Genomic DNA, 11,881 nt, shown 5'->3' on the forward strand with positions numbered 1-11,881 from the left:
GAGAAACCAATTTTATGAAGTTGCAATTCTGTAATAATCTTTACAGAATTAATATATTTTTTAACACTTTTATTTGTTTAAGGTTCAGTACTACAAGACAAACTAGACCGATATGCAAAAAAAAATAAAAATAAAAAAATTAGAAAATAGCTTAAATAAATGTTTATTTATTCATTCAATTAACATTTATTTAAAGTGCTTTTTTATGGTTTTAGTGAGCAGGTCATACAAATGCATACTTAAAATATATATATATTTTTTTTTTGTCATGTGGCTCTGTTGCAGTAATAGAGCTGTTGATAGGTCAAAGTATTTGCACACATTTTGTAAAGAACGTTATTGTTACTTTAAAACTACCTAAAACTATATGTGCGATGTCATTTTCAGGGATGACAGTTAGATATAAAGATGTTAGCTTACAGTTGCAAGCAGTGCTTATGTTTGCGTTAGATGTTAATGTAATGTCCTTCTTGGAGTCTAAATATCATGTGTGTCGCTGTGATGTCCTGGTTTTCATCCTGCTCCGCTTTAGCTTGTTAGCTCATTTCCTGACTGATAACCAGAACTATTAGCACTGTCTAATCTTGTTATTCTGTCCTCAGCAGACCACAGACACTCAGACCAGAGTCTTGCCAAAATGCCACAGTGAACACAAACACATGCATTTCAGCTCAGAACATCAAGTTCACTTCCAGACAAACGGTTCTCATCTCATGTGAAGTGAATATGTTTTTATGCATTCTGCAGGTCTGCTTAAATAGCTTAGTTTCTGATAATAGCAGTGAAGACCAGGCTCCAGGTTCACTGAGAGGTCAATACTGCAGAAGAGCACAAAGAATTCACTATGGAAATGCTATCAAAATCATTTACAACATTATGCAAAAAGTTTTTAGAATCAGTCAGAAACCATGAAATCGCTATGAAAGCAATAAAGTCCCTTTATTGCATTTTAAAAAGAGCAAACAAATGAAATCAGGTTGATTTAAAACATTAAATGCATAATAAATTCCAATGCACATACATTAGTGGAAAATTATATTAGTTTGAAACCCTGACAGTAAATTAAACACACTTATTCAAATAATGACAATCTGAGGCTCAAGTATGACAAAATAGCTGCTTATTTAGCGCCACTTTGAGTCGGCTAAATATTTGAACATCTGGACAGTACAGTCAAACCCTTATTTCAGTTAGAACGTTTACTTTTTTTTCTCTCTCTCTCTCTCTCTCTCTTCGGTTTCACTGTATCTTTAGATTATTCTTACAGTTCAAGTAAATCAGTCTTTTAACTTCAGCTCACTGCTCAAATAGTGCCTCAAGAGCCGTCTGTTTCTACATTTATGTCTTCACACCCTGTTTATGATCTATCGCTTTCTGTCCAAGTTAGGACAATATGTCAAATACTATCGCATCAGACATTGAATGGCAATGAAGAGCCATGTGTAGAATATGAAAACAATACAAAACACATGTCCCTGGTGAACACCTAGAGGTCATGGGGTCGTTAAATGTCCTCATGTAAACAGAAGGCAATATTGAATGAGTTTTGCATTACGATCAGGTCAGGACTGGTCAGAATGCTTTGTCATCACGTGTCCTTCTCTTTAATGGCAGGGGTCAAAGGGGTATTTGGTGACCCCGCCATGCAGCTCCACCTCTGACTCCGCCCAGGCGATGATGTCACCTGTCATGTGACCTCCACATGACGCCAGGCTGTAGATGTCGTGCGGCGTGAGAACGTGAGACCACATCTGAACGTCTGAGATCTCACCAACGAACGCCTGCGTGGCATCGAAGCGCCCCCCCAGTGTGTCCTGGAGATTTGGGAATATTAGATCAGCAGCTCAAAACAGATGAGTTCAGGATTTTAGTTTGTACCTAGTTTGTAAGGCAACCACTTCAACTCTGAATACAACTTTAATGACATTACTTTAATGAAAAATAAGTATTCTTTAGCATAGTTGTAAAATATAAAGGAGTCATTATGGAAATAATACACTTAAATCTAAACTGCATGAAATGTTTTCAGATGATTGCAAGTTATTTACAACTATATATCATAGTTTACATTTATATTCAATGCAATTAGCTGAACCTTAGAGTGTTTTTGACCCACTTAAGTGCATATTTATACACGTGATTTAACAATGACTTCTGTTGTCTTTGAAATGTGGTTAAAGTGTTACTGCTGAATGCACCGCTGAAAGCATTTATGATACACTAAAATATAGTTTAATGGCATTTCTTACCTGTACGGTCAAACTTGTATGTCATGTATTTAAATTGTTTATTTTTTTTTAATGAAAACATAATTTGACATTATAACAAAGAGCACATTTTTAGAAGTGTACTCGTAAACGTGTCTCTCTTTAAGTGCACTTAAGTGGCATTTCATTAATAAATGTATCCCTGGAGCACAAAAGCAGTCTTAAGTCTCGGGGGTATATTTGTAGCAATAGCCAAAAATACAATGTGTGGGTCAAAATTATCGATTTATCTTTTATGCCAAAAATCATTAGGATATTAAGTAAAGATAATGTTCCATGAAGATATTTTGTTAATTTCCTACCATTAATATAACAAAACTTAACTTTTGATTAGTAATATACATTGCTAAGAACTTCATTTGGACAACTTTAAAGATGATTTTCTCAATATTTCAATTATTATTATTTTTTAATCAGATTCAAGATTTTCAAATAGTTGTATTTCAGACAAATATTGTTCTGTCCTAACAAACCATACATCAATGGAAAGCTTATTTATCTAGTTTGAGGTGAATCTCAGTTTTGAAAAATCTCAGTTTTGGTTTTGTGGTCCAGGGTCACATATAATCTACAGCTGTGTTAGTGTGGATGATTGCCAGTTGTTCATGTTTATTGATTAATGGCACAAGTAAAGTGAGGAATCTGAGCAGGATCTGAGTTTGTTGACTGTATGCTGTGTCTGTATGTCACCTGTTCCTGTCCCAGTATGAAGACTCCTCCAGGTTTGATGGGATGCCAGGGCGAGAGGTTTTCCCCTGAGCCTCTCTTCACTCCATCCTGGTAGGCCTCCCACAGTCCGTCTCGCGCCGACCATGTCACACACACGTGGTGCCATTTACCATCACTCACCGAGAGCGCCAAAGACACTGCCTGTCCACACACACACACACACATCAGATAAGGTCAGATCTGCTCTGTCTTCTCTCTTATTTCACCATCTGTCCTTCATTTGTCGGTCAAAAGAAATCCTTAAGGAATGTGAACTCGTGGGCTCATTTATGGAATGTTTATTATTTAATCCTCTTAAGATCCAAACGGGATCAAATAGAATCCTCTAGAATTCAAATAAGTCCCTGCTGGATGAATTGAAACTGAATCCTACTGGATTTTCAAATTCTTTTTGATACCTAGACATTTATTAAATGTTAAACATTGTTTAACAAAGACGTCTAACTAGACAGTTAAAGGTAATCACATTTTTCTTTTAAAACACAAAATATTTTAAATTATATTTATAATAATATTTCGATCATCATCCTAGTCTTATTGGAAACCGTTGTACATCCCAAAGTCTGGGTTCAGAAATTATTTATTTATTTATTTTAATTAGCATGGAGTCATTAAATTGTTCAAACGTGAAAGTAATGACATTTACAATTTTATAAACGGTTTCTATTTTTAAATAAATGCTGTTCTTTTGAACTTTCTATTCATCTGTGATTCCCGAAAAATAAAATGTTTTTTCCACAAAAATATTGTGCAGCACAACTGTTTTCAACACTGATAATAATCAGAAATGTTTCTTGAGCAGTAAATCTTCATATCAGAGTGATTTCTGAAGATCATGTGACACTGAAGACTGGAGGAATGATGCTGAAAATACAGCGGAGCATCACAGAAATAAATTACAGTTTAACAGAGATTCACATAGAAAACAGCTGTTTTACATTAGAATAATATTTCAATTACAATTTTACTCTATTTTTGATCAAATAAATGCAGCTTTGCTAGGCACAAGATGCATTAAAAAATTTAAAAATCTTAACAACCCCAAACCTTTAAACTGTAGTTGGACTGCAAAAAGAAAATTCTCAGTAAGGCCCTGTAAAATATTTTAACTAACACTTTAGAATAGTAGTGGAGAAGACGTGCTCAACTCCCAAGTCGTTTAATAGGTGTGAGTAATAAAGTTAACCAGATATAAACACTTTAGACACTTTAGAATAGGTCACACTTATTAGTTGCTTATTAGCATGTAAATTACTAGAATATTAGCCATTTATTAGAGCTAATTAAGAACATATTAATGCCTTATTCTACATCCCTAATCTTACCCTATACCTAAGCCTAACAACTACCTTACCAACTATTAATACGCAGCAAATGAAGAATTTACTGAGATAAATGTTGTAGTTAATAGTTAACAAGTGTTACCTATTCTAAAGTGTTACCAATATTTTTTTTATATATATATCTCTTTCACTCACTGTGTCATCGACCAGCAGCTCCATGGGGTTGTTTCCCCACTCGATGAGCACCAGCTCATTGGCCTGTCCGGGCACAGAGTAAGAGAAGGGCGTCCCGAGCCCCGGGTCGATGCCAGCCTTCATCCACAGACACAGCGTGAAGGAGAAGATCTCGTGCAGCAGCGTGTGCTTCACACGGCCGTACATGTAGTTGGTCCTCATGGGGAAGCCGATCTGGAAAGCTTCCGTGGGTCTGGTGATCCTTCTAGAACCTGTGGAGATGATGATCAGCAGAACTGTGTGATCTATCAGCTGCAGAAACATCACCTATGTTAAGAACTAGTTTGACTAGCTTCAGCTATTCTAGAAGTAATCAGTTTTACTTTTCAGACTAGACCAATCTATCGATTTTCCAAGTTTAAAAAGTCATGACCAGTCTTAAAGAAAAAAATTATATGATTTATTTTTTCAGACAGGTCTGGTCTAAACCAGACTTGACGAAGGAGATTCAAATTTGTCAGGATATGGAACAACGTTTTTAACTGAGAATTGAGTGTTTACTCTTATCGATTTTCATTACTGACACACTGTTTTCCAATTTAATCATGTAAAGCTGCTTTGACACAATCTGTATTGTTAAAAGCACTGAATAAATAAAGGTGCCCTAACTTGACCCGTATCTATCTAGAGCATCTAAGGTCTGAATCTGCGATCTATCTAGAGCATCTAAGGTCTGAATCTGGGATCTATCTAGAGCATCTAAGGTCTGAATCTGCGATCTATCTAGAGCATCTAAGGTCTGAATCTGCGATCTATCTAGAGCATCTAAGGTCTGAATCTGGGATCTATCTAGAGCATCTAAGGTATGAATTTGGGATATATCTAAAACCGGTGATCTATCTAGAGCATCTAAGGTCTGAATCTGCGATCTATCTAGAGCATCTAAGGTCTGAATCTGGGATCTATCTAGAGCATCTAAGGTCTGAATCTGCGATCTATCTAGAGCATCTAAGGTCTGAATCTGGGATCTATCTAGAGCATCTAAGGTATGAATTTGGGATATATCTAAAACCGGTGATCTATCTAGAGCATCTAAGGTCTGAATCTGCGATCTATCTAGAGCATCTAAGGTCTGAATCTGCGATCTATCTAGAGCATCTAAGGTCTGAATTTGGGATATATCTAAAACCGGTGATCTATCTAGAGCATCTAAGGTCTGAATCTGGGATCTATCTAGAGCATCTAAGGTCTGAATTTGGGATATATCTAAAACCGGTGATCTATCTAGAGCATCTAAGGTCTGAATCTGGGATCTATCTAGAGCATCTAAGGTCCGAATATGGGATCTATCTGGAGCATCTAAGGTCTGAATTTGGGATATATCTAAAACCGGTGATCTATCTAGAGCATCTAAGGTCTGAATCTGGGATCTATCTAGAGCATCTAAGGTCTGAATCTGGGATCTATCTAGAGCATCTAAGGTCTGAATTTGGGATATATCTAAAACCGGTGATCTATCTAGAGCATCTAAGGTCTGAATCTGGGATCTATCTAGAGCATCTAAGGTCTGAATCTGGGATCTATCTAGAGCATCTAAGGTCTGAATCTGGGATCTATCTAGAGCATCTAAGGTCTGAATCTGGGATCTATCTAGAGCATCTAAGGTCTGAATTTGGGATATATCTAAAACCGGTGATCTATCTAGAGCATCTAAGGTCTGAATCTGGGATCTATCTAGAGCATCTAAGGTCCGAATATGGGATCTATCTGGAGCATCTAAGGTCTGAATTTGGGATATATCTAAAACCGGTGATCTATCTAGAGCATCTAAGGTCTGAATCTGGGATCTATCTAGAGCATCTAAGGTCTGAATCTGGGATCTATCTAGAGCATCTAAGGTCTGAATTTGGGATATATCTAAAACCGGTGATCTATCTAGAGCATCTAAGGTCTGAATCTGGGATCTATCTAGAGCATCTAAGGTCTGAATCTGGGATCTATCTAGAGCATCTAAGGTCTGAATCTGGGATCTATCTAGAGCATCTAAGGTCTGAATCTGGGATCTATCTGGAGCATCTAAGGTCTGAATCTGGGATCTATCTAGAGCATCTAAGGTCTGAATCTGGGATCTATCTAGAGCATCTAAGGTCCGAATATGGGATCTATCTGGAGCATCTAAAGTCTGAATTTGGGATATATCTAAAACCGGTGATCTATCTAGAGCATCTAAGGTCTGAATCTGGGATCTATCTAGAGCATCTAAGGTCTGAATCTGGGATCTATCTGGAGCATCTAAGGTCTGAATCTGGGATCTATCTAGAGCATCTAAGGTCTGAATCTGGGATCTATCTGGAGCATCTAAGGTCCGAATATGGGATCTATCTAGAGCATCTAAGGTCCGAATCTGGGTTCTATCTAGAGCATCTAAGGTCCGAATCTGGGATCTATCTAGAGCATCTAAGGTCCGAATCTGGGGTCTATCTAGAGCATCTAAGGTCCGAATATGGGTTCTATCTAGAGCATCTAAGGTCCGAATCTGGGATCTATCTAGAGCATCTAAGGTCCGAATCTGGGGTATATATAGAGCATCTAAGGTCTGAATCTGGCCTGAGTGGTCCATCTGAAGTGCAGGGTTCATCTGGTCAATTGTCTCACCCGTGTCAGTGAGCCTGTGCTGCAGCTGACTGAGGACCGCATCCAGTTTACTGTGTGCTCCTCCCTGTGCTTCTCCGAGACCCTGCAGGTCATACGACAGCCTCTCAGAGCCATGCTCGGACGCCTCGTTGTCCTGGTGGCTGTTGTTGTCATGTGGATCACTGTGGTGACTCTCATCGTGTGAATCACTGTGGTCGTCATGGCTGTCGTGCTCTCTGTCATCCTCCTCCTCCTCGTGGTCGGGGTGATGGTGCTGCATCTGTTGCTCCAGAGCGCTGATCTTCCTCTGCAGGAGGTCCTTCAGGGAGCTGGAGTGGCTGCTGGAGGTGTTTCTCGTCTGCAAACACAGTCACAGTGCTCTGAGAAAAGGCCTGCACACTGCTGCATTACTTGCTGCTGAATACATATTATAATATTGAATAAACTGACAGCCAGGACCCTTATAAAATACACTCCTACACCAAAGTTTAATGTGTCAAACAGTGTCCCATCAGCTTCATCTCACTTCAGTTGACATGTTCAAAAATGGTCACGCCTCTGTATTTGTATCTGTAGTAACAGGTAGTAACAATAAAATGATGTACTTTGGAGGGATTTAGGTTATTTTAGGTTTTATTTTAGATTATTAATCTTTGCCTCTGTTGGTTGTTGCGGGTCATTTTTCACATAGAAAAGTAAAAGTGTAGCTTTTGTAATGAAGCAGTATAAGTAGAAACAATTGAATTTTGTAATTATTTTGGTTTTATTTGATTCTTATTTATATCTCATTCAGATCTTATTTGCATGCACATTTCTCACATTTACCTTAATTTCTATAAGCATATATGCAAACTTTAGGAACTTAAAAATCGATACACTTCTATGAGTTGAAATGTAGAGCAAATATATTTTATTTGGAAAAAATAAAAAATCACCACTCCTTCCTAAACCACTTAGTGCCTAATCTTTTGATAATCCCTTGTATTATTAATAATTGATATATATTAATTATATGAATTAGAGTTATTAAAGTTAACAAAAATATATGTAAACTCAAATAAATTGTAAATAATAATAAAGCAGGTCTTTCAGTCAATTAAAATTTTTTCATTAATTACCTGATGTTTCAATTAATGAATCTAATTAATCACAAGTTAAATTTGGCTGTGAAAATACCCACAATAAAGATATTTTATCTTTGTCTCCCGTAGTGTTTGCATCTTATCTTGCTCAGCTTGTTAGTCTTCTGGATATATATATATATATATAGTCCGAATGTCTCTTTAGTTCTTTGTGAGTTGTTGAATGTAGTTTGAATATGCTTGTGAGTCATCTTCGCTTATTTCTTTGATCGTCATTGCCAGAGGGCGAGGTCCTGTTGGGATAGGGGCGTGTTTGTTATGGTGCTTTAAAATATCAACATCGTTTGGCAAAAATCTCTTAGTGCACCTTTAAATCCTGTTAAACTCAGATGCTCTAGGACTTTTACTCAAGTATGGTTTTCAGGTACTCTTGACACCTCTGTAATAAACACATTATTTTTTCATAACTAATTAATTACGTTAACGTGTTAAACTGGCAGCCCTGATATAAATGTGTACCTGCAGGTTGTCCAGCCGCTGCTTGAGGCTCTGCAGCATCTTGTTCATCTGCTCCGGTGTGGACGAGGATGAAGGAATCTCCCCCATCACATGCTTCTCGCTCAGAGCAGCTTCCCCAGTGTGATGCCCTCCGACCCCGTCTCCATAGTGTCCCAGCTCCAGCCCGAGGTGTCCGGTGTCGGGTGCCGAGGGGTAGGTGTGGTGGGTGTGATGGGCCAGGTGTGGGGATGTGTGGCTCGAGCCCTCGCACAGGTTCAGTTTGGCGGAGAGCTCTCGGATGGTCTCCCTCTGGTCCAGGATGGTTTCCTTCTGCTGCACCAAACTCTCCCGCAGGTGCAGGATCGTCGCTTTGGCCTCCTCGGACATTCCCCACCAGCCGCTGCTGCTCCCGCCGGGACCGCCCTGGTGTCCGGATCCGGGGCCGCTGGGGCCGCCTGCTGTGGGGAAACACCCGGGATCGGCATCAGCAGGAATAGGGCTGCAGATGAAGCGAGGATGAGGGGTGTAGTCTGAACCCGGCATTCCTGTCCCAGCACACACAGAAAGACATATGGCACAGAAGAAGAAGAAAAGCCACTCGCTCTTTCTTGAGCTTGCTGGATGCATTTCTGTGGGATGAATGCAGCCAAACTGATCAAATATTTAGAGCTTCTAGATCTGTATCTTCAGCTCAACTATCGCAGGCCTGCTTTTTTACACTTGTATCTGTCCTCGTCTTCAATTGCTGCTTCCTGTGTCTTTCTCAGCCTCCTTCTCCACGTGTATTTACATGTAATCCGTCTGATGATCCTGCTCTTGCCTCTTCAGAACCTGGAGAAAGAAAGAAAAAAAAGTCTTGTCATGATACATTTTCAGAAGACTGTAACATCTTTTAATTTAAACTATGACTTTTAAATGATTCAATTGCTCATTTGACTCACTTAATGTGGACTTAATTGTATCTTTATATGTTATGTGGTATTAAACTGTATTAATAGTCTTTTTAAAGTAAAGGAGGAAAGGAAAGGTTAAAGTAACTGCTGAATGCACTGACAAGCATTTATGATCAACTAAAACCCTGGACCACAAAACCAGTCATAAGAGTAGTGTTTTTAAACTTTATATTATAATAATTAATACACTGCATAAATCATCTTTCCATTGATGTATGGTTTGTTAGGAAGACAATATTTGTCTGAGATGCAACTATTTGAAAATTTGGAATCTGGGGGTACAATAAAATAAAAAATATGGAGAAAATCATCTTTAAAGTTGTTCAAATGAAGTTCTTGGCAATGCATATTACTAATCGTAGATTATTTTTGATATGCACGGTAAGAAAATATCTTCATTGAACATGATCTTAATATCCTAATGATTTTTGGCATAAAATAAAAATCTATAATTTTGACCCATACAATGTATTGTTAACTATTGCTACAAATATACCTTAAGACTGCTTTTGTGCTCCAGGGTCACAAATATACCTTAATGTCATTTCTATTGAAATTGTATTTTAAGTAATTACACATTTCTATTGATGAAGTTGCAATTTACTACATTTAACATCACAGTTAACCATTAGACTAATCTGTAGAACCTGTAATTTAACACCAAGAACTCCTTCAAAGGAGGTTTCAAGAAGGTCGCTCCATTTAAGAGTTCAGGATTATCAGTTTAAGTTCCTTAACGCTTCTGAATTAACACGGGACAAACATTTCTGTGTGTACGTCAGAGTCTGTCCTAATGAGGATAAATCAAGAAGAGTCATCATCAAGGGTCTGCAGAGGATTAGTGTGTGTTTAAGAGAGAGAGAGAGAGAGAGAGAGTTATGTCCCATTATCCAAAGAGACTTACACAGGAGGATGGTGTTCAGAAAGTGTAATACCAGATACATTAAAATATATTCACAATCTGTGAGACAGCCAACCTTTGATGAAACCAGAAAAAAGTACCACTGACCTCAATATAAAACAAAATGTATAATAAAAGCACATACACTTTCACACTTTCTGGTTCTTTTAAAAAGCATCTGATACACAAACACAGCTAGAATATCTCACTTGTGTGTGGTGAAGCACATGATCAAATCTGGACTGTGTGGGGAGATCACAAGCTTAGAAAGCGTGACAGATGGACGTGTTTGAGAAGTCACTTTATCTTCCTGTCGAAATCCACACGATTAGCCTGACTGTCGGGATCGAATGAAGCCAGCTCTTTAAGTCAGACACATACAATGCAGTTTAATGCACCTCCTGCCGAATCCATGAGAGAGTATTAACAACTATATTTAGTCTAGTAAAGAAGTTTCTGCAGCTTTAAATGTATTACTGAATTATACACTACAGTTAAAATTACAACTAGCATGTGTTTTTGTATGTTAGTCAACATAAACAAATAAGTGTGCGTTAAAGCACAACACAAGATTATTAACACTTGTACTTGAAAGTAAAACCATTCATTTGTCATTACTATGATGTGCACATTTTTAAATTTTACTTAAGTGTCTCTCTTTAAGTACACAAGTTTCATTTCATTTTCATTCATTTAATAGTATCTATGTTAAAACATGCATAACAAGTGCACATTCAGTATACAGTTAAGTGCACGTTTCTAGTGTTTTATCATTGTTAAACACAACGTATATCACAACACTGTGGTAACCCAACCACTGACAACAAAAGAGATATAACACAAAATCCTAGCATTTTTTTTTTTATTGCAGTTATGACTATCATGGTCAATGCTTATTTTGTGCCAATAATGCAAATGTTTTAATCATTACTGCCTCAATCATTACCTAAACTAAAACACTATTCATAAAGAAAACCTCTGAAGAGTTCTGACATCTGTTGATCAAATTAATAATAATATACTGTCTGAAAATAAGCAGCTAAACGATCAGTCTAAAGTTCTCAGCAATCCGTAGACAGTCTTCATGAAATATAATCATACGGAGTATAGCATAAAGAAATCTCTATGTGTAATATATAGAGAGAACTGGAGCATCAGATCATCTCCATCTCTTCACCTGTGCAACAGATCACAACATCCCACAAATCAAACACATCTGTTGACAGCAGAGACTCACAGTCACAGTGCAGACGGTGTTTGTCCTGTTGTTCTGTGTTCAGGCGGTCTGTATCTATGGACTCCTGCAGCTTTGTCCTGTTCTGCTTGTCTAAACCAGGTTTGTGAGGGACTTAATCCGGCC

At 37.8% G+C, this 11,881-nt stretch overlaps 1 protein-coding gene across 1 annotated transcript; it reads right to left on the reverse strand.

Annotated features, from left to right (window-relative positions):
- Nucleotides 1–1,216: 1,216 nt before the first annotated feature.
- On the reverse strand, nt 1,217–11,881 carry LOC113116561 (neuronal pentraxin-1-like). The gene is made up of 6 exons (XM_026284790.1): nt 11,759–11,881; nt 8,689–9,498; nt 7,109–7,445; nt 4,475–4,725; nt 2,958–3,137; nt 1,217–1,814 (listed from the first exon to the last, which is right to left on the reverse strand). Exons 2-6 carry the CDS (start codon nt 9,292–9,294, stop codon nt 1,605–1,607), a joined length of 1,584 nt encoding a protein of 527 aa, XP_026140575.1. The 5' UTR covers nt 9,295–9,498; nt 11,759–11,881; the 3' UTR covers nt 1,217–1,604.

This window comes from Carassius auratus, chromosome 16 (assembly GCF_003368295.1).
Source record: "Carassius auratus strain Wakin chromosome 16, ASM336829v1, whole genome shotgun sequence".
NCBI classification, from domain to species: Eukaryota; Metazoa; Chordata; class Actinopteri; order Cypriniformes; family Cyprinidae; genus Carassius; species Carassius auratus.

Coding starts and splice junctions, on each gene's coding strand:
- LOC113116561 (XM_026284790.1), bottom strand. CDS start 9,294: ATGCATCCAGCAAGCTCAAGAAAGAGCGAGTGGCTTTTCTTCTTCTTC. Junction 7,446..8,688: donor AGCGGCTGGACAACCTGCAG/GTACACATTTAT, acceptor CTGTGTTTGCAG/ACGAGAAACACCTCCAGCAG. Junction 4,726..7,108: donor GCACAGGCTCACTGACACGG/GTGAGACAATTG, acceptor TCATCTCCACAG/GTTCTAGAAGGATCACCAGA.